Below are 20973 nucleotides of genomic sequence, written 5' to 3'. Positions count from 1 at the left end.
AGGTGGTATAGGGTTTTGCTTCAAGGCTACCCTGCGCAGCCCCAGCTGTGTCTTCACTTCAGAGTCAGTAGCCGCACCGGGGTCTGGGGCCTTTGTGGAACCCTGATACCAGTGATGGTCTTATTTCCATGGGAACGCACAGCATTCACTGTGTTCATGAGCTGGTTGTCTGGTTGTGGGTTTGAGCGATTAGGTTTCCAGAGCTTATCAGAATAGACAATGCAGATTGCTGTTTCATTCAGAGTGGTGTCATCTAAAAATAGAACAGTGGCTTCACTGGTGAGTGAGGTGTTGACTGAGTAAAACTGAGTGAGGTGTTGACTGAGTAAAACCTCCGCAGTGGGAGAAGGGTCAGGCTCAGAGCACACGGCCAAGGCTGAGGCATGCCCACCCCAGCCCCTCCCCTAGTCTTTCTATTGCTGCTGCTTTCTGATTTCTTGACTGTAATTCCCAGCAAACGTTTCTTGTTACAGAGTACGGCGTTTGTGAAAACTTGCGGAAGCTGGAGATCACGGGCGTGTCTTGTCGAGATGTCTATGCCAAGCGTAAGTTACTCTGTTGTCATCTTCCGCTGACTGGTTCCAGAGGCGGACCCTCACTGAGCAGCAACCACGTAAAGTAAAAGTCCACGGCCCTCAGCCCACGGGCCAGTTCTCAGATGCCCCCTTAAAGTCAGAGGTGACGCCGTGGAGCCAGCACAGGCGTGACGGCACTGAGCAGGCAGGGGGCTCTCTTCTCCCCATTTCTGGCCAAAGCATGACTCTGACTTTGCAGCACAAGTGCATCAGGTGTCGTTTATCTGGGAGACGTGGCTGCCCTGAAAACAGCTCCGGGGGCTCAGAGGCGCCCCTGTCTGGGTCCTGGCCTGCAGCCTGGCTGGGGATGTGGCAGCAGGGGTGACCGTGATGTGTGACAGTAGCCGGGCCCCTCCTCCTCCCCGAGCCCTGCCCTTCCTGGGCTCGCTTCCTGCAGCAGTGGTGAGCCTCCAGTCCCTGCCCCTCCCCCCATTTCTTGTCCCCACCCCTTTGCCTTCCAGAGTTGCCAGCAATGCTCCCTGATGCCCAGAGCCCCTGCCCCAAGCATCTCTCCTCTGGCCCTCCCTCAGGTGTGAGGCTGTTGGCACTGATGCCACCCAGGGTCCCGCAGGGGGCATCCTGCCTCTCCCCACCTGGGCTGGGGTGTGGTGCGCTGTTAACCCTCGGGGCTGGGTTGTAAAAGACGGTGTAAGAAAGACCTTTGGCCTAAGGGAGACCTGCTGAATTCTCTGGAAAGGACGTTAATTGTTCATCTTAAAAGCATCTTGGTAGATTTTGGGTTTCACCTTCTTTTGCACTTTGTACCAGTTCTGCAGAACACTCAGACCAGATGGTGCTTCTCCCTGAGCAGCTTCCTAGGAAGCCAGGGCTGGGGTCCTCTGTGGGAACACCTGTGATTCAGAATGGGGGGCTTCCCGGTGGGCCAGCCCCTCCTCACGTGGCCCACACCCCCTGCACAAGCAGAGAGTGGGGAGGCAGGCCGTGGGCCACAGTTGGCCCCTGAATCCAGGCTGACTTCCTCATCCCCTCAGACTTCTCTCCATCTCGATCCCGTGGCCACTTGGGGGGTGTTAGATTGGGCAGGTGTTCCTGGGTTAGTTTGCTCACAAGTTGGGAAATCTCCTGTCAGTCTCTGGGTTTCCGTGGATCTTCCTCTGAGGAGCCCAGCCACCTGGACATGGGCAGTTCTTGGTGTTGGTGCTTGACTGTACCTTCAAGGTGGCCACGTCCCCGCTACCCACCGCCCCCACTCCCACCAGAGCCCTACGTGTCCTGGCCCTACTTCTACCTCCCATTACCACAGTTCCTCACTTGCCAGGGGCCTGGGCTGCATCCTTGCCCACCATAGCCACCATCCCTGCCCTACCCCCACCCGGACCTGTCCTTGGGCCTGGACTTCCACCTTCCCCCCACCCCTGTCCTTGGGCCTGGTCCCCACCCCTCCCTGCACCCTCTCCCTGTGCTTGGTCCTGGTCCCCACCGCTTCCTGCACCATGTACCTGTCCTTGGTCCTGGTCCTCCCCTCCCCCACCCCACCACTGTCCTTGGTCCTGGTCCCGGTCCCCACCCCTCCCTGCACCCTGGCCCTGTCCTTGGTCCTGGTCCCCACCCCTGCCTGCACCCTGTCCCTGTCCTGGGTCCTGGACCCAGTGCTGGTCTGCACAGGCTTTCCCGCTCCACCTTCCCTGTCCACGTTCGCACTTTGGTTTTCTCTGACCTCTGCTCCATGTCCCACTCCCCAAGAAGACGTGTCTCCAGGGGAAGTGGATCTGGGGGCCCTAGTGGTCACTCCTGGGAAAGTGTAGTTCCTTCTGGTCCTCTGGTCTCAGGGGCGAGAACAATGCTCCTTTGAATCCTGCAAAGCCCAGAGTTCCAGGGGTGGAGAGCTGGTTGTGTACCCTCTCCTCCTGCCCTCTGTCCTGGGGGTGTCCCCAGGGCCCCACTCCACCCTCGGCTCCAGCGTTGCTCCCCCAGAGTTGGAGTCTTAAGTCCGGGGAGTTCAGGAGGCCACCCTCGCTGTGGGCATCAGTATCTGTCTGAACCACACTGGCCACAGTAGCCTTTGTCAGCACAGAAACGAGAGGCTTCCTGGCTTTGGGGAATGGTCAGCTGTTTCCTTGAGGGTCTGATACGACAAGTTCTTATCATCGGGCCGCTTGAGTTTGTTAGGCCATTTGATGATATCATGTGAAAGTGACTTGAGTTCCCTGTAAGAGCTGTAAGTCCTGAAATAGTCCTGGAGGGAGGCTTATACCTGCCTGGTGGTGGGGCTGAAGTGCCTGGGGGAGAGCATGCGTGAGAAATTAAGGCCCCCACAGAGCTCATCTCAGCTGTGGGCAAAGGGGCTGGGGGCAGCTGTCCTGTGGAGGAGATGTCTGGGCACAGTGAGTGGGCAGGTGAGCAGTAGAGAGGGGCAGTCCAGCAAGAGGGGACAGGGCCATGGTGAGGTCACAGGCAAAGCAGGACATCTGGAGAGGTCATAACTGCTGGCTCTCAACCCCTTGAAAGTGGTAGCCGAGTGCAGAGGATGATTCGCAGTCTGTTAACCGGTATCCCAGAGTGTCTGATCTGCCTTGGCCAGCGTGAGCTTCAGCTTCTATCCTCACATCCCCGGAACCGTGTTTCTCTGAGTTTGCTCTGAGGGCCTCGTCCTTAGCTTCCGGAAGAGGTGGTGAAAGAAAGTCACCCCTCTCCTCCTTAGATAGTGGACCCAGCTACCTTGATTCAGGAGCAAGGGGTCTGACTGAGTTCTGGGGCTGGCAAGTATTGTCCTTCAGCACAAACAGCACTGTCAAATGCAACAGGTGAAGGACATGCCAGGTATGCACCGGGCAAGCCGGGGATCCTAGCTGGGGTACAGGGCTCCCTACACGGTCACCCCAATATCTGTGAGCGTGACCTCTGCCTTCCCTGCTCAGCAAGCCTGGGGATCATGGTGGGTGATGGAGAGAGAGCCTGGGGTTGGGGGAGTCCCGAGTGGGCCTGCCGTGGGGAGTTCCCAGCATGGATTGCTGACTGGCAGCAACGCCTGTCACCACAATTCCTTCTGGCCGGGCCTGCCACCATGGCGAGTGCCCCTGCAGGTTCCAGGGGTCAAGGATGTAAGGGAAGCGTGTGACGTGGGTGAGCAAGTGGCAAGTCCTGTCGAGAAGGCGGAAGCCCCCTCAGTCCCTTGCCTGCTGTGTCTGTTCAGGTATAAACCCACGCGTGAAGTCGGGACGTTTCATGAGAATTCTGCCCGATTACGAGCACATGACGTACAGAGATGTGTACACCTGCCGTACGTACCCCCACCCTCAACCCCACCCTGGCTTCCGCTTCTGTGGCGAGCACCGCCGAGATGCTGCCGGCAGGGCCTGTCACCCAGGCTCTGGTCCCAGCAGCGGGCTGACCTCCTTGGCTTTTGCTGGTTTTCACCTCCTGAGTGGTGGCCCCGGGGCAGTTATACAAATGGGCAGGGTTTCTGCAGCCGCTTTGGGTTTGGGGTTGTAGCAAGCACGAGCATGTGTTGCTGTGCATTTTAACATTTATCGCTTCTTGAGACATAGGAGCCTTAAAACCTACCTCTTCTGAGATGAAATGTGAGTGTTCACATCTAGGCTTTGTAGTCATCATGTGTTAACAGTAGACGTCAATGTAAAAAGTTTACACACACAACAAAAGTACGTAGAAACAGTGGGTGTTTCCTCCTTTGATGGGCATCACTTGAGCTCTAGACATTTTCCTAGGCCGTGTTCCACAGGGGACGAATGCTGTCTCTCTTTGTATTGGGTTGAGCCAGGATGCACTGGAAGCTGTTTTCACGTTTTCGAGAAGCACAGGCAGCCCTCTCCTGCTCTTTTCCCCACCCCTTTGGGTGTCCAGGGGCCAGCATCGTCTGCATTGAGCAGACCCGCTTCTGAGTCTTAGAAGAGCATAGTTTCCAACAAAATCTGCTTAGAACAGAGAGAACAGAGTCATTGGTGGAATTTTTCCTAACCCCCACCAGACTCCATGTAGCTGCCGTGTGCTGGGCAGTCCTGTTTTACTCAGGGGTCATCCCGAAGTCTGGGCAGGGCTGCCTGGGTGTGGGCAGTGTGCTCTGGGGCACTTTCTGGGCATTGTGCACTTATAAAGCCACCTCGTGTGTCACCCAGGCCCAGGGGACTGGTGTGGGAGCAGTCACCACACACCCGGGCTGGGCTGGCTGGCTGAAGATGTGAGTCCTGTTCCTTTTCTGGCCCTCTTGGGAGTGGGCTCTCTGGAACACTCTGTCCTGGGCTGTGCTATCCCCCCCCATGCCCAGCAGTCAGTGAGCCAGGCGCCATCTCCAGCCCCATGGGACAGATGGTGACATTTCGGGTATCAATGAGAACAGCGGATCGATGGCACTGGCTGTGCTGAGGGGAACCAGGTGTCGTGGGCTTTTAGGCACAAACAGACCAGCAGCTTAGAGGTTATCATGTCACAGGGCTGTCACAGGCTTCTTCCAGGACTTACACCGTCAGGCTGATGTGGAATTCCAACACGCCTCTGGGGGTGACCGGGACCAGGAAGTGCCTCAGGTTGTTTTGAGAGGTGTCCTTCTCTGTGCCCAGAGGGTGGAGAGAAGCTTCCTGCAGTGATGAGGATGAGTCCTGAGTCCCGATGGTTGACCACGCTTCTGGGAGACCGCATCTCGAACTGATGTGGACCAGAGCCGCATGCGTGCTGTCCCCATTGCTTGTAGCTGACGCTGCCTTGAGGACCTGCTTTAGTGGGGGATTGCTGGCGCCTCGAGCTGTGAGTGTAGTTATAAAAGCACAGCGGGACACCTGGACGATCTAGAACACAGTGACAATAACCAGTTGTCAGCCTTGGTTGCCTTTCTCTGAGAACTGGTCTGTTATTTTAGATGGTCTACAAGAATATCAGGGAAGAATTAGCATGCGTGAAAAAAAGAAAAATCAATTTCAACTGAGCTTGAGCTTCTGTATGCCCAGGTTGTTGTTCCAGGTTCCAGTGTCCTAAGGTGTCCCAACTGAGGGCTTCTTGGTATTCGTGCTCTGATGCTCTCCCGAGCTCCAGAGACGTCTGCTGTGATGACTGGCTTGTGAGGAGCGAGGCTCTGGGCTCTTCCTTGTCCACTTGTGCTCTGTCTGGAGCCATGGGACCTCAGGTCCCCAGGTCCCCTGAAGTCTTCTGGGCCTCATTCCCTTGGACCTGAGAGATACAGTCTCTCTGAAGCCTTGTGGCCCAGATCCGCTGCTCCTAGGGGTGGTGTGTGTGTGTAGCTAACTGACAGTCTTGACAATCCGTGTCTGTAGGATGTTGGGATTGTACCGGGGCTGTGTGTGTTGCCTTTATGATGAATCTAGCACATGTCTGTGTGTGTGAATCGATGGTGCACTTTGAACTTAAAAATAACCTCGTGTACCTTAGGGCTCTGGGCTTTGAGGCTCAGACCCAGCATTCTGGCAGTGCTCCAGGTTGCTCGAGTAGATGTGAGGTGTTTAGTGGAACATCACCCCCATGGGTGAGGAGATGGCCAGGCCATTTTTAATCCTCAGGTATAGATGGCACAGGGTGGAGTCCTTGGAGGGGAAGTCCTCTCCAAAGCCCAGTCTGCCAAGCGGAGCAGAGAACGCATTACAGGATGGCTACGGAGAAAGGCAGGAGACCATGGGTAAGGATAAAGCAGAAGGGCCCTCCTGGAAAGGCCTGTGGGCACCAGTGGGGTGTGTGTCTGAGAGAGGAGAGCATGTGTCTGTGGGATGTTTCTCCTGACTTTGTTCCGTATATCGATTTTGTATCCTGCCGCATTATGTAATTCATTTATTCAGTCTGAGTTTTTGGTGGTGTCTTTAGGATACGGTAACATGTCATCTGCAAAATGGTGGCAGTTTTATTTCTTCCTTTTCAGCGTGAACACCTTCTATTTCTTTTTCTTGCCCGATTGCTCTGGCTTGGACTTCCAATCCTACACTGAATGACAATGGGGAGAGTGGGGATCCTTGTTTTTCAAAAGCTTTTTTCTGTTCATGTTTGATGTGCTGCTGGCTGTGGGTTTGTCACACGTGGCCTCTGTTGTGTTGAGGTACGCTCTCTCCATATCCTTTTATCATAAACGGATGTTGCATTTTGTCAAAGACCTTTTCTGCGTGTGTGGAGAGGCTCCCGTGGTTGTTAGCCTTCATTTTGTGAATGTGGTGTGTCGCATTGATTGATCTGTGGGTTTTGTGTCATCCTTGCCTCCCTGGATAAAATCCCCTTCATCGTGGTGTGCGGTCCTTTTTGGTTTGCTGACGCTTTGTTGAGGATATTTGCATCTGTGTTCAGCAGGAATATTGGCCTTTAATTTTTTTTTCTCGTGGTGTTCTTGTCTGGTTTTAGTATCAGGGTCATGCTGGCCTCACAGAGTGAGTTTGGAAGTGTTTTCTCCTCTGATTTTATTCCAGCTACCTAAAGTTTCTAGTGGGTGGCAGGAGATACTGTCAGTTGCATATAGGGTTTTCCTTTGGGCCTGAAACCTCAGTTCTGCACGACAGATGTAGTGATTCAGAAATGATGTTACGGCCTTGTGGGTGGCGGGCCGGCTGCCCCGAGTGTGGTGGGCTGTGGCAGCTGCTGGCAGGACAGCAGGGAAGAGACTGCTCAGTCTCAGCTCATGCCGAGGAGAGTTGGGTCTGTTAGGCTGGGTGTTGTCAAGTGTGTTGGAGTTTCCCACTCGGCTTGTTAAGTGGCCCTTCCCGTTGGCAGATGAGAATCGGCTGGCCCTGACTAGGACAGAGTGTTTTTCTGTTAGCTCCTGGGCTGAGAGCTTCCTTAGTCATCTTGGACCATTGTTCCTGTTTTGGTGCTGGTGGTGGGGTGACCTGAGAGCCTGGGCTGGTTTTCTGAACACAACCACGCTGACCTTGGGGATCAGTGGTCGGCAGGGTCTCTGAGCTGGTGCTCCTTCTGGAAGGCCCAAGTCCTGCTTCATGGGGCTGAGAGCAGGAGCATTTTCACTGTTCTCACTGAGTTAGTGTGGTTCTCTGGTTTCTGGTTGCTTCGCCTGTGAACTGGAACGCCCGGCTTCCCCGGATTCCTGGGACTTGGGCGCTTTGAGCACGCCTGCTTCTGGTGGGACAGCCCCTGAAGGGTCTGACCCCGTCCACTGGCTGCCTCAGGTCCCAAGCCCGCTGTGTGCACGTGGGCCGGTGTCAGGTGTGCCCCGTTCAGTGTGTGTGTGTCAGGCACTCAGTCATGTCCGACTCTTGGACCCCATGGACTGTAGCTCGCCAGGTTCCCCTGTCCATGGAGGTCTCCAGGCAAGAATACTGGAGTGGGTTGCCATTTTCTTCTCCAGCCCCATTCAGTAAGTGGGACTGAATCCCACTTTACTCTCCTGACTTGAGTGGTCAATGCATGTTTGGAGATGGAGGAAGGAGGGCTTGTTGAGCTGGGGATCCTCCTCCAGGAGGGGAGCCCTGGGGTGTGTTGAGCGCCTGGGCCAGGAGGTGCTGGGGACTCTGTCCTAAACCCGGGGGCCCCTCCTCTGCCTGAGGCAGGGTGCGGCGCAGGTCAGAGGAGGGCAGGTGCTTGAGCTTGTCTGTGCTTGTTGCGTCCTGTGGCCGTGGTGCCTTAGAGCTGGCCTCCCAACAGGCCTGGGCACAGGCGGCCACCGTGCACATGGGGCTGCCCTCCCCGTCCTCACCCTGATGTTTTGTGTGACTCAAGTGGACGCTTCAGTCCGAGGGCCGCTGGGGCTTGTCAGGTCGCTTCTCCTGGACTAACCCTGAGACTTTCTTAAGAATATGTTGTAAAGCACAGGCATCGTGTTATCTTAGGGAATCGAGTGCCTCTGGGCCAGCATGCTCCCAGCCCACCTGACGCTGGTGGTCTCTGACTTTCCCTCCAACTGTCCTGGGGGCCCAGGCTGGGTGGGCCAGGAGCCACGGGCATACCTGTGTGTGCTCACCTGCGTGGAGCTTGCAATCCAGAGGCAGCTGCTGCTCTCAGCACGCACAGGAGGCTGGACTCTTTTTTTCAGAGAGATGCTGCTTTTAAAGCAGAAGAAGGAACTCCCCTTTGGAAATTGCCAGGTTGGTGGCAGATTCTTTGGACAGAGTTTCCAGGGGCTTTGGGATCAGATTGATTGATCTTGGAAAGATGGGAGACTGGAGACAAGAGAAGGCCATGCTGTATGGGCCCATTTGATTTTTTCTCCACAGTTACATGGCAACATTTTAAAAACATAACAGAAAAGTAGAGAGAATTGTGCAGTGAGCACCCACTTACCCGACTCCATAGCTCTCTGCCCCACTTCACCCCCACACACCTGTCCATGCATCCATCGTATAATGTGCTGTGTTTCTAGGTAAGTGGCAGACATTAGTTTGTTTTACCCCTAAACACGTGCGTGTGTGCTGCACCATCTGGAGCTTAGTATTTGCTTGTGACTCTGACCCCGCTTATTATTGCTTGTTTAACACACGCAAAACCTATCAGGGCACGGCCATGAGACAACCACTGACTTTAACATATGTCTTGTAAGCTGACTCAGAAGACGCATGTTCTGAGGGTGCGACCTTAGGGAGGCTGGTGGAACATTCCCACCAGTCTTCTGCATGCCCTGTGGGCTCGGGATGGTGCTAGACCCGCTTTCCCTTCCCTGTACCCCAGACCAAGTGGTGGCCGCAGAGCTGCTGTCTGGGCTCAGGTCCCTTTGGACCCAGCTGCCTGGCCTTCCTCCCTGAAGTTGTGATGATGCAGCTCCTGCACTTGGAGACCATCCATGGCTCCCACTGGGTGTTAGCCAAGGTTTTTAGACACAGAACCAGTTCCTTCATATAGAAAGAGAGCAGTATAAGAAGTTGGGTTGCACAGCTATGGAGACCCTGACCAGTCCCAGGATCTCCAGTCAGCAGCCTGGAGACCCAGAGGAGCCAATTGTGTAGTTCCAGTTCGAAGTCTGGCAGGCTCCAGACCCAGGAAGATCCCATGTTTCAGTTCAAATCCGAAGTCTGGAAAAGACCGTTGTCCCAGCTCAACATAGTCAGCCAAGAGAAAACTCCCTTGTTTGTGGGAGGGTTAGCCTTTTTGTCCACTTCAGGAAGAGCCCATGATTAGAGTTTGAAGTTAGAAAAGACTGATCTCCCAGCATTCAGCCAGGTAGGAGGAGCTCCTTCATACTCATGGGAGCACCAGCCTTCTTCTGCTCAGTCCTTCAACTGATTGGACATGGCCCACCACACGAGGGAGGGCAATCTGCTTTCTCTGTCAGATGGCAGATTGAAATGTCACCCTCGTCTAGGAACACACACACACCAGAATAATGTTTGACCAAGAATGTCTGCCCACCCCTGGCCCCCATGGGCAAATCCAATTGACAGATGAATTCTAGCACCACACTGGCTGTGGTGAGACCCCAGACCCTGCAGCTGGCAGGCAGGGCCCTGCATGAGCTGGTTCACTTCTTTGTGCAGTTTGTTCCTCTTTTCACTTTTTCACTTTTCACTATTCACTCCACAAATACCCGTGCAAAGGAAGTGGAAGTGAAGGACTTTTCCCAGGACACCTGCTGCACTGGCCATGGCCATGCAGTGGGATCTCAGGTTGGCCTCAAGTGCCCTTTTCTCTCGTTGCCTCCAGTAAATATACATGCATTGCTTTTGAAATAAGGCGGGAATGTGTTTTGTTTTTAAAGAAGGATGACCTAATTTAAATCTTACTCTACAGCCCCATGACATTTTGGACTCCGCCCTGGTAAAGAGTCCCATGCTTACTCCATCGTGGAGACCGACGGGAGGCTCATCACCTCACCAGGGTGCCCCACTGCATGTCTTTTGAGGCAGCAGTTCCTCATCACTGGAGCTGATACGCAGAGGCTGGGTTTCAAAATGACCCCGTTATCATGCTTTCTAAAGACATTTTTACTCTTAGAATGATTTAGGAACTTGTAAGTTTTACTTGAAGCCCCATTTGTTTGCACGGCTCTCTTGTGAGCCTCCATGAGTGACCTCTTCACAAGCCTCACCCCCCGCCAATGCCCTTCCCTCCAATTACTGACTCTGCATGGTGGCCGGCTGACTCTACAGCGAAGCCCTGTCCTCTCTCTCCCTGTAGTGCTTCACCGATACAGACACATCCTGGGCTTGTGGCAGCCGGATATTGGGCCGTACGGAGGACTGCTGAACGTGGTGGTAAGTCTGAAGAGCCTCGGGCCTGGATTCTTGTGCAAGGGACTTTGTTCACCTGCCTGAGCGGTTCCCGCCTGACAGATAGTCGCAAAGACTCAACAGGCCAGGCGTTATTTTCTAAATGAGCAAAGATTCGTTCTAAGTAGTTCTTGGCCCCCGCCACATCCGGGGACTTTGTGATGCAGAATGCTTTACCTGGTCCCTGCCTCTTGGACACCAAGGGCCATTGATGGTCACAGGCACCGGACACTCCCGTCTTGGGTCGTGCACAGGCCCTTTGCCCTACATCAGGGTCTGAAAGGACAGGAGGCAGTGTGGGGCCCTCAGAGGCTGGCTCTGGATGGAAGGCCCATGCTGGCTCTGCTCCAGGGTATGTGTGGCACGTGCGTGGGGTCGTGGCAGGCACCTGTCCCTCCTCTGCAAGCCTGCCCTCTGCCTCCTCAAGCAGCATTTTAACTTCCCTTTTTCAGCCTTTATGGCTGGTCCCAGCAGGAGCGGCTGTTTGATATAAGCTCCTTGGTGGTAGCCAGGAGAGAAGTCTTTTGGTTTTAATCTGTATATGCTTCCTGATGACTTGCCTATCTTATATAAAAAACTAGCTGATCAATTTTTGGGTCCGTTTGAAAAACTTCAGACCTGACTTTCCTTGGCGTTAAGTGGAGTCGGCATCGAGGAGGACACGGCCCTTGCTGGTGTTCTTGCTGACACGGCTACAGCCTCCAGGACAGAAGCCGGGCGGGGCCTTGTGCTCGCCGAGCTCCAGGCGGGCCCCGGCCGTTGTGTCACTGTTGCCCGCAGTGCGGGGAAAACCAAGCCAGGGCTCCTTCCGGCAGCCTGCGGTCCGCCTCTGCTTCCCTCTTGCTGCACATACACGCGGCGGGCCAGAAGCCCGAGTCCAGGGCTCTGGCTGCAGCTGGGTCACGGCTGGCAGGTCTGCCTTGCTGCGGCTGTCAGGGTCCCAGAAGCCAGGTTCTCGTGGACCGCCAGGTGACTCTGGTGACTGGGTTTTGCTCACCAGGTGGGGTTTGGTTAGGGATAAATATTGCTTCATATTCCTTATAATGTAGTGGAAACATCTGTTGAGAAACTCACTTCACATTTGTTTAATATTAATACCGCCAGGGAAGCCTTGCTGTTAGAATGTTCTCTCGGGGATAAGCCAGACAGCTCCCAGCGTGGGCTTATTCTCTCCTTAGTTTCAGTGCGGGAGGGGGTCACTGTTTTTCTTACTGGCAGTGAGTAATAGAGTTGTGTGGGGTTTTTTTTTTAAAGGGCTTCTGAAAGCAGGGGATAATTAGGGGAAAGTGGGGCCCCTGACAGAGCACCACCAACTAGCCCTCCTCTCAGACGATTAGTGATTGAGTTCCGTCCTTCTCTGTCGCTGGAACCAGAAGCTGGGGACTCAACCCCCCCGGGGAGGCAGGACTGGCTGGGGGGCCACCATGTGGGCGGCAGAGATGCCCCCGCCCTCCACGAGAACGTACGCTTGCTGAGTGTGGTGCCCGGGGACTGTCCCCTCCTTTATCCCCGTCACCACGTTTATCGTGTGGCACTCTAAACACACACAGGGCGGCAGGGTGACGCCCAGATGCCCGCCTCCTGGCAGCTGCCTGGTGCCAAATTCACAGCATCTTTGCCTTTTCTTTTCAGTATTTTAATGCAAACCCCAGGCTCCTGACAGTCCGTGTTTGTGCTTCAGCGTGGGTCTCTTAACTCCAGCACCCACACACTTGAGGTTCTGACCACAGCTCACCATAGCAGCACTGGTCTCCGGGTCCCCTAAGGCCCTGTCCACACTCGGGGCTCCCCGTCCATCTCAGAACCACCCTCAGCTGCTGGCTCATCCGCCTCAGGATCTAAGCCAGGCCCTCCTGCCGCGCGTTGGTCTTGGCTCCCGAGTCTCCCCTGGCAAGAGCAGCGCCCGTTCCTTCTCGGGTCGGCTGCCCTGTTGGGGGTCGCTCTCTGAATCACTCCTGCTTCTTTCCTGTGTCTTTGGGCTTCTTCCCTTGCCCCACCCCCTGTGCCCACTTCAGAGCTGGACGCGCTCTCTCACTGGCTTGCTTGGATCCAGGTCTCACCGCTGTATTTTCTATTGAAAAATTAGCTAATTTTTTCAGCTTGGTTTAGTATAGTTACCAAAACTGTGAGGTCTGTAAAGTGTACCTTGTGGCAATTTGAGGCACAAGTAACATCGTGGAAGGAGTCCCCCTTCTAGTTAGTCAAGGTACCCATCACCTCACAGTTTGATCCCTTTGCGAGGGGTGGGGAGAACTGTGATTTCTGTTTCTCAGCATATTTCAATGATGTAACAGTGTTACCAGCTATAGCTACCACGTTTCATGTTGGATAAACTACTTAAATTAGTTATTTAATTAATAGTTAATTAATGGCTGGAGAGACCATGCTCATCCTGCCACTCTGGATCCCCACAGGACTGGGATGTGGATGTGGCTGGTCCTCACTGTTGGGGGGGTTTCAGTTCAGTCTCAGTCGTGTCCGACTCTTTGCGACCCCATGAATCACAGCACTCCAGGCCTCCCTATCCATCACCATCTCCCGGAGTTCACTCAAACTCACGTCCATCGAGTGGGTGATGCCATCCAGCCATCTCATCCTCTGTCGTCCCCTTCTCCTCCTGCCCCCAATCCCTCCCAGCATCAGAGTCTTTTCCAATGAGTCAACTCTTCGCATGAGGTGGCCAAAGTACTGGAGTTTCAGCTTTAGCATCATTCCTTCCAAAGAACACCCAGGGCTGATCTCCTTCAGAATGGACTGGTTGGATCTCCTTGCAGTCCAAGGGACTCTCAAGAGTCTTCTCCAACACCACAGTTCAAAAGCATCAATTCTTTGGCACTCAGCTTTCTTCACAGTCCAACCTCACATGCATACATGACCACTGGAAAAACCATAGCCTTGACTAGATGGACCTTTGTTGGCAAAGTAATGTCTCTGGTTTTCAATATGCTATCTAGGTTGGTCATAGCTTTTCTTCCAAGGAGTAAGCGTCTTTTAATTTCATGGCTGCAGTCACCATCTGCAGTGATTTTGGAGCCCCCAAAAATAAAGTCTGACACGGTTTCCACTGTTTCCCCATCTGTTTCCCGTGAAGTGATGGGACCAGATGCCATGATCTTAGTTTTCTGAATGTTGAGCTTTAAGCCAACTTTTTCACTCTCCTCTTTCACTTTCATCAAGAGTCTTTTGAGTTCCTCTTCACTTTCTGCCATAAGGGTGGTGTCATCTGCCTATCTGAGGTTATTGATATTTCTCCTGGCAATCTTGATTCCCGCTTGTGCTTCTTCTAGCCCAGTGTTTCTCATGATGTACTCTGCATATAAGTTAAATAAGCAGGGTGACAGTATACAGCCTTGATATACTCCTTTTCCTATTTGAAACCAGTCTGTTGTTCCATGTCCAGTTCTAACTTTTGCTTCCTGACCTACATATAGGTTTCAAGAGGCAGGTCAGGTGGTCTGGTATTCCCATCTCTTTCAGAATTTTCCACAGTTTCTTGTGATCCACACAGTCAAAGGCTTTGGCATAGTCAACAAAGCAGAAATAGATGTTTTTATAGAACTCTCTTGCTTTTTCGATGATCCAGCGGATGTTGGCAATTTGATCTCTGGTTCCTCTGCCTAAAACCAGCTTGAACATATGAAAGTTCACAGTTCACGTATTGCTGAAGCCTGGCTTGGAGAATTTTGAGCATTACTTTACTAGCGTGTGAGATGAGTGCAATTGTGCGGTAGTTTGAGCATTCTTTGGCATTGCCTTTCTTTGGGATTGGAATGAAAACTGACCTTTTCCAGTCCTGTGGCCACTGCTGAGTTTTCCAAATTTGCTGGCATATTGAGTGCAGCACTTTCACAGCATCATCTTTCAGGATTTGAAAGAACTCAACTGGAATTCCATCACCTCCACAAGCTTTGTTCGTAGTGATGCTTTCTAAGGCCCACTTGACTTCACATTCCAGGATGTCTGGCTCTAGGTGAGTGATCATACCATCGTGATTATCTTGGTCATGAAGATCTTTTTTTGTACAGTTCTTCTGTGTATTCTTGCCACCTCTTCTTAACATCTTCTGTTTCTATTAAGTGCATACCATTTCTGTCCTTTATCGAGCCCATCTTTGCATGAAATGTCCCCTTGGTATCTCTAATTTTCTTGAAGAGATCTATAGTCTTTCCCATTCTGTTGTTTTCCTCTATTTCTTTGCATTGATCGCTGAGGAAGGCTTTCTTATCTCTCCTTGCTGTTCTTTGGAACTCTGCATTCAGATGCTTATATCTCTCCTTTTCTCCTTTGCTTTTCACTTCTCTTCTTTTCACAGCTATTTGTAAGGCCTCTCCAGACAGCCATTTTGCTCTTTTGCATTTCTTTTCCATGGGGATGGTCTTGATCCCTGTCTCCTGTACAGTGTCACGAACCTCAGTCCATAGTTCATCAGGTACTCTATCAGATCTAGTCCCTTAAATCTATTTCTCACTTCCACTGTATAGTCATAAGGGGGGTTAGGGTGGGGATACTGTGCCTCACCCACCCCCACCCTCACCCTCGTGTGGACCTGTGTGCAGGTGGATGGCTTGTTCATCATTGGCTGGATGTACCTGCCGCCCCACGACCCTCACGTGGACGACCCCATGCGGTTCAAGCCCCTGTTCCGAATCCACCTGATGGAGAGGAAGTCAGCCACGGTGGAGTGCATGTACGGCCACAGAGGGCCCCACAACGGCCATGTCCAGGTGAGGCCAGGGCTCCTCGATGCTCCCTGGGGCCCAGTGCCAGCTGCCTGCCAGGGTCTTCCCAGCAGCGCCCCCAACCCGGGCTGGTCAGCAGGAGTGGGGATTCAGGCTTGGCCCAGTCCTTCTGGGTGCTGTTGACGATGCTACCCTGCTTCAGAGATTCACTGGCTGGAGCCATCCCTGCTTCTGCCTCCACTTAGAACCATGTGTCCTTCTAGGCGAGGTTCTTTTCTCCTCCTTTGGAAGGGTGTCTGCTTGGAATAAGACATTTTACTCTCGGGTGTGGGCCTGGCAGATAGCCACCCGCGAGCGAGTTAGTGAGCGGGCATCCTCGCTGCCTCAGTAGGAGAGTGCGGCTCTAGGACACCCCCTGGGAGCAGCAATGCCACCTGCGCTCAGGGGATCCCCAGTGCCCTTCTAGGACCGCCTGCCATCTGGCGGCCTCTGGGGCCCCCAGATGATGGGGGGCATGGGAGCGGGAGGGCCTGGTGCACCCCTGCTCTGATGGGGCCGCTGGGGCTCACTGGTGACCCTCTCTCCGTCTTACGGAACACTCAAGATCGTGAAGAAGGACGAGTTCTCCACCAAGTGCAACCAGACGGACCACCACAGGATGTCTGGCGGGCGGCAGGAGGTGAGGCCAACCCTGCTGTCCCGGGGAGTGACGTGAGGGTGGACATGCGAAGGGAGGCCACCTCCCGGCCTCATCCTCACAGTGTGGATGTGTGTGCCGGGCTGAGGATAAACACGCTGAGTAGAGGTGGTTCTCTGACTGCTTCTCCATCGCCTCTTTGACAAGAGGCCCGAGGGCTGCGGGGTCTCATTGCAGGTGTGAGTTGCAGGGAGACCAGAGGCTTTATCAGGGCGAACCCCTTAGAGCCAGAGGCTGGGCTGCCTGAGGTGCTGGGGGGTCCGCCCCAGAGTCCTGGGGTGGGGAGCTCACCACCTGGCCCATGGTCACTCGGCCCGTCTCAGCTGCCCGGGGTGTCTCTGCTGGCTCCTTGTGCTCCATCTCTCCACCTCTCTTTGTCTCTCCCTCCAAGTAGAGAGTTAGAGGATAGGGTTCTTTTGTGGATTCACTTGTCAGCTGAGACATCCCCACTCTTAGCTGTCTTGCTGACCTAGAGAGTGGCTTCAGGCTCCAGGGGGAGAGGAATCCTGATGGCTCTGAAGATAAGATGAAAGCCTGAGCCACCCTGTGCTTTGATGGTTGATAATCATGTAAAATTCTGGACCACAGTGGTGCTTCCCAAGGGAGTAGAGGACTCCTGGTGGCCTCAGAGGGCTGGAGGGTAAACTTATCACTGTGCTTATCACTGTCTCCAGGCGGAGACCTGTCCTCGGCTCTGAGCCCCTGGCTCCTGCTGGCTCTCACCCCTCCCTCTGCTCAGGGAGGAAGCCCCACCCCAGCCCTTCTCTGCCCTCATCAATGCCCAAAGCCCGCTCTGCATAAACTGCATCCTGAGGCTTGCCAACACCCCGCCCCCACCTCCACCTCCCCACGCTCTGGGTTACATACCAGCTTTGTGCCACTTCCAAGGCCACGTCCAGACTGTCTTGGCCTTCTTGGGACTGGGGTGTTGTGCTTGCTCCTTACCTGTCCCTCTTGAAGCTGCAGCCTCATCTCTGGGGCCCCAAAGGGCAGTGCAGAGCTTTGTCCGCCCAGACCCCAGCTGTGTGCCTGTTGTCTAACTCCCACTGTGGACGGTGCCTGCTTTCTTCCTGGGTGGGATGGCGAGGCTGAGCCACCATACCCACCCCCATCTGTCCAGACCCCGCGGCCTGAGGCTTCTGGAAATCGGGGGTTGGGGGGAGCTGTGAGGAGGAGCAGGGATGGCAAAGGGAGGAGAGGGTGGCGGGTCCCACCCGCGGCGCGCAGAAAGCCTGTGGCGCTGGACGCTCTCAGTTACACACACTCAGTTGCTTTTATTTTGCTTTCCTTTGTCTTATATACTTTCTCACTGCCTTCCCAAAATGATGCTTCCTGAACTGTCACCATCAGATGCAGAATGCTCAGAATCCAGAGGGAGAAGAGTGCTGAGACGGCCCCACCAGGGTGGCCTCCGCAAGTCCACTCTCCATCATTCCTTGTTTTCCTCGGCCTTTGTGGTGTCACTGTGGTCGATAATTTAGATAGTTTTTCTGTTTTTTTCTTTTTTGTTTTTTAGCTTAACTGGTATTCCAGAAACATTTCCCAGTCTCATTAGTATTATTTACAAGCTTTTTTTTTTGGCTGTGCTGTGTCAATTGCAGGATCTTCGTTCCCTGACCAGGGATTGAACCCATGCCCCTTGCTTTGGAAGCACAGAGTCTTAACCACCAGATGGCCAGGGATGTCTCTGCAGACTTTAGTTTTTATGCAACATTCCATCCATCATCTTGCTTTGGTGTAACAACCGTAGGTGTGTGACTGTCCTGCAGTCGGACATGGGGTTTGTGCTCAACTGTTCCCGTCATCCTTTGACCACATGCTTGAGTGACCTGCCCTCCGGGAGCCTCAGCCCTTGTCTATAAAATGGGGCCCTGAGATTGCCTGTAGTCGTGGGTGATTTGGAGCATTGAGTGGTCAATGGCTTAGAGGCAGGCCTGATTGGAGCCGCCCAAGAGAGATGCTGGGCATTATTTTTGTGACTGCTGCCTGGACTCTGCAAAAGTGGAATTGTATAACAGGGCCTGAAGGTACTCCAGATTGTACTTCAGATTGTTTTTCCACACTGTCAGTTTGCTGGTTCCTGTTTATAGCCCACCATGGCACGTGGGGCCCTCTGCCCTGCTGCACTCCTGCCAGCCCTGATTGCTGTGGCAGAGATGAGACCGGTGAGCATGTGGCCTTGGGTTATTAGCTTTAATTCTGTCACCTGCTAGCTGTGTGGCTCTGGAAAGTTCTGTGGACCAGGGAAGGTGTTAGCACCCAGCTCCTAGGCCGCTGTGCAGAACGAGGCGATGGTGGTGGGGTGTTGACCGTGGTGAACCAGCCCTGGATCTGTAATGGACTTCTTGTCTGGTATGTTTTCTGCCCCTGTGTTTTTCCTTGTGGATACATATCTGATGAGATAATTTCATAGTGAGCGTATCTGTTCTGAGTAATTGGGTCTGGTTGGTATTCCTAATGACTGACCTCATGTGAAGGAAATAAGATTATGACGGTTCACAAGCCAGTTTCTTGGCTCTCAGCTCAAGTCTGATTATGTGCTGTGACAGCACTGAAATCCTTGCTCGCTACATTCCCTCACCTCCATCTTCATCTGTTATTTCTCTATTTGATTTTTTTTAAGGGCCTTTCCTCCATGAGTTCAGCCACGTAAGTGGGAGGTTTTGGTTTTGATGAAGTCTAACCTGTGAGGTTTTTTCTTTTGTGGTTATTGTTTCACCCCCAGACTGCAAAGAGAGTGTGTTTCTCTCTGTGATTGTTTTTAGGAGTTTGGTAGCTTCACGTTACGTTTCGGTCTGTGACCTGTCTTGAATGGTTACTGTATGTGGCGGGGATTGCTTCTTTGTTCCCTGTGGTTGTCGGTTTGTGCCCCATTTGTGGAAAAGAAAGACTTTTTCCCTGTTGGGTGGCTTGGATGCTGTGGTTTTAAGTCCATTCCTGAGACACACGTGGGTGTTTCTAGGCTCTCTCTGTCTTTTTTTTTTTTGGCAGTACCACATGTCTTGCAGTGTCTCAGTTCCCTGACCAGAGACTGAAGCTGGTCCATGGCAGTGAAAACCCAGAGTCCTAACCACGAGGCCACCAGCGAACTCCCTCCAGGTCTCTCCCTAGCTCTGACCTCACGCTCAGCCGCCATCTTGGTTACTGTCGCTTTGCAGTGAGTCAGTCACGTTAGCGTGCATCCTCTAGCCTTGTTCTTTTGCAAGGTTGCTCTGGATATTCCAAAGGGGTTTCAGAATCAGCTCAGCAGTTTCTCCAGAGAATCTGATGGGATTACGGCTGGCCTGGTGTTGAGTCTGTAGGTCAATTTGAGACAGTTGCTGACCTAATACTGAGTCTTTTGGTCCACAGGTGTCTCTGACCTGTGGGCCTCTTCACCCCCTTTCAGCAGCATTTTGGGGTTTTCAGAGTAGAAGTGTCACCCATGCTTTGTGTATTTATTCCTAAGTCTGTGTGTTTTTTGAGGCTGTTGTAAATAGGATTTTAAAACTTTCATTTTCCAATTTTGTTCTGTTAGTATATAAAAAATTCAGTTAATTATTACTTATTGAGCTTGTATGTCTAACAGTTGTTTATTTCAGTCACTAGTAATTTCTATTCTTCGCCAGGGTTTGGGCAGTAACATATTAAAGCAGTTGACAGATAGTAGCCTTTTTTTTTTTTTTAAGTAAATTGTTTTTGCTTTTGTTTGTAGAGCTAATTCTAGATAGTCACTGGAAACACTGTACTGAGTTAGGAGCACGTAGCTGTGGATTAGCTATGTTGAATGTACAGAACAAAACAATGAAGTGCTAAATATCCTTCGCATAGCTTGATGCCATAATGAATTATGGGGCTTCGTGGATGCACTGTTTAAAAAGCTTTCTTTTTACAAATATACTTACTGAACATAACTAGGAAGACAGGTTTTAAAAAGGAAAGTCCGCCTACACCCTCCACCCTGCCCATCCCTGTCCTGTACTCACTGGGGGCTGCAGAAAGCAGACGTGGCCAGCACAGGCGTCCGATGTGCCTGCTCCCCCAGAAGCCCGACAACCAGGCTCAGTGTACATGCTGCCGTCTTGCGCGGAAGCAAGGCTCGCACAGCTGCCTCCCAGGCGCTCTTGATGGTGCTGTGGCCCCAGCCTCCACGAAGGACACCCATGGTCCCTACGTGTCCTTCCAATTGAAGTTGGGAAAGTGGGGACCAGAGCCCCAGGCTCCTCAACAGGAAGGGAGGCTGGGAGCTGGGAGAACGAATGCACACAGTCCCGTCCCTCCTGCCCGGCTTCCGTCTTCATGCTGTCCACGCACCATCACAGCAGGCAGCCTCTCCGCCCCCTTGTGTCAGGGTGGTTTTGTGACCTGTGTTCTCTTGGAAGGAATTCCGCACGTGGCTAAGGGAGGAGTGGGGCCGGACGCTGGAGGACATTTTCCACGAGCACATGCAGGAGCTCATCCTGATGAAGTTCATCTACACCAGTCAGTACGAGTGAGTGCAGCCCCTGGCTGGGGGCAGGCAGTCTCTCCCTCCCAGGTGCTGTGTGCACAATCCCTCTCTTCTGGGTGCTATGAGCACAGTCCTTCTGGGTGCTATGAACACAGTGCCTCTTCTGGGTGCTGTGAACACAGTCCCTCTGGGTGCTGTGAATGCAGTGCCTCTGGGTGCTGTGAACACAGACCCTCTGGGTGCTGTGAATGCAATGCCTCTCTTCTGGGTGCTGTGAATGGAGTGCCTCTCTTCTGGGTGCTATGAAACCAGTCCCTCTGGGTGCTGTGAATGCAGTACCTTTTCTGGGTGCTGTGAACACAGTCCCTCTGGGTGCTGTGAATGCAGTGCCTCTCTTCTGGGTGCTGTGAATGCAGTCCTTCTCTTCTGGGTACTGTGAACATGGTTCCTATGGTACTTTGAGTACAGTCCT

The 20973-nt window shown here is 53.1% G+C and overlaps 1 protein-coding gene across 4 annotated transcripts in view; it reads left to right on the top strand.

The window, feature by feature from the left end:
* Positions 1–20973, top strand: part of FBXO31 (F-box protein 31) — a 36336-nt gene that overhangs the window by 10110 nt on the left and 5253 nt on the right. For 2 of the 4 annotated variants that reach the window (XM_019978982.2, XM_070770422.1), the window contains exons 2-7: positions 474–545; positions 3730–3816; positions 10605–10681; positions 15253–15420; positions 15980–16054; positions 20434–20543. In XM_019978982.2, the coding sequence (XP_019834541.2) occupies positions 474–545; positions 3730–3816; positions 10605–10681; positions 15253–15420; positions 15980–16054; positions 20434–20543 (589 nt within the window). Of the gene's footprint in view, positions 1–473; positions 546–3729; positions 3817–10604; positions 10682–14565; positions 14667–15252; positions 15421–15979; positions 16055–20433; positions 20544–20973 lie in introns of those variants that run through there. The other 2 variants (XM_019978983.2, XM_070770423.1) reach the window with 2 other exon arrangements.

The sequence above is a fragment of the Bos indicus genome, chromosome 18, assembly GCF_029378745.1.
Source record: "Bos indicus isolate NIAB-ARS_2022 breed Sahiwal x Tharparkar chromosome 18, NIAB-ARS_B.indTharparkar_mat_pri_1.0, whole genome shotgun sequence".
NCBI classification, from domain to species: domain Eukaryota; kingdom Metazoa; phylum Chordata; class Mammalia; order Artiodactyla; family Bovidae; genus Bos; species Bos indicus.
Note: the sequence above shows the minus strand (reverse complement) of the source record. Positions and strands in the feature narration are given on the sequence as shown.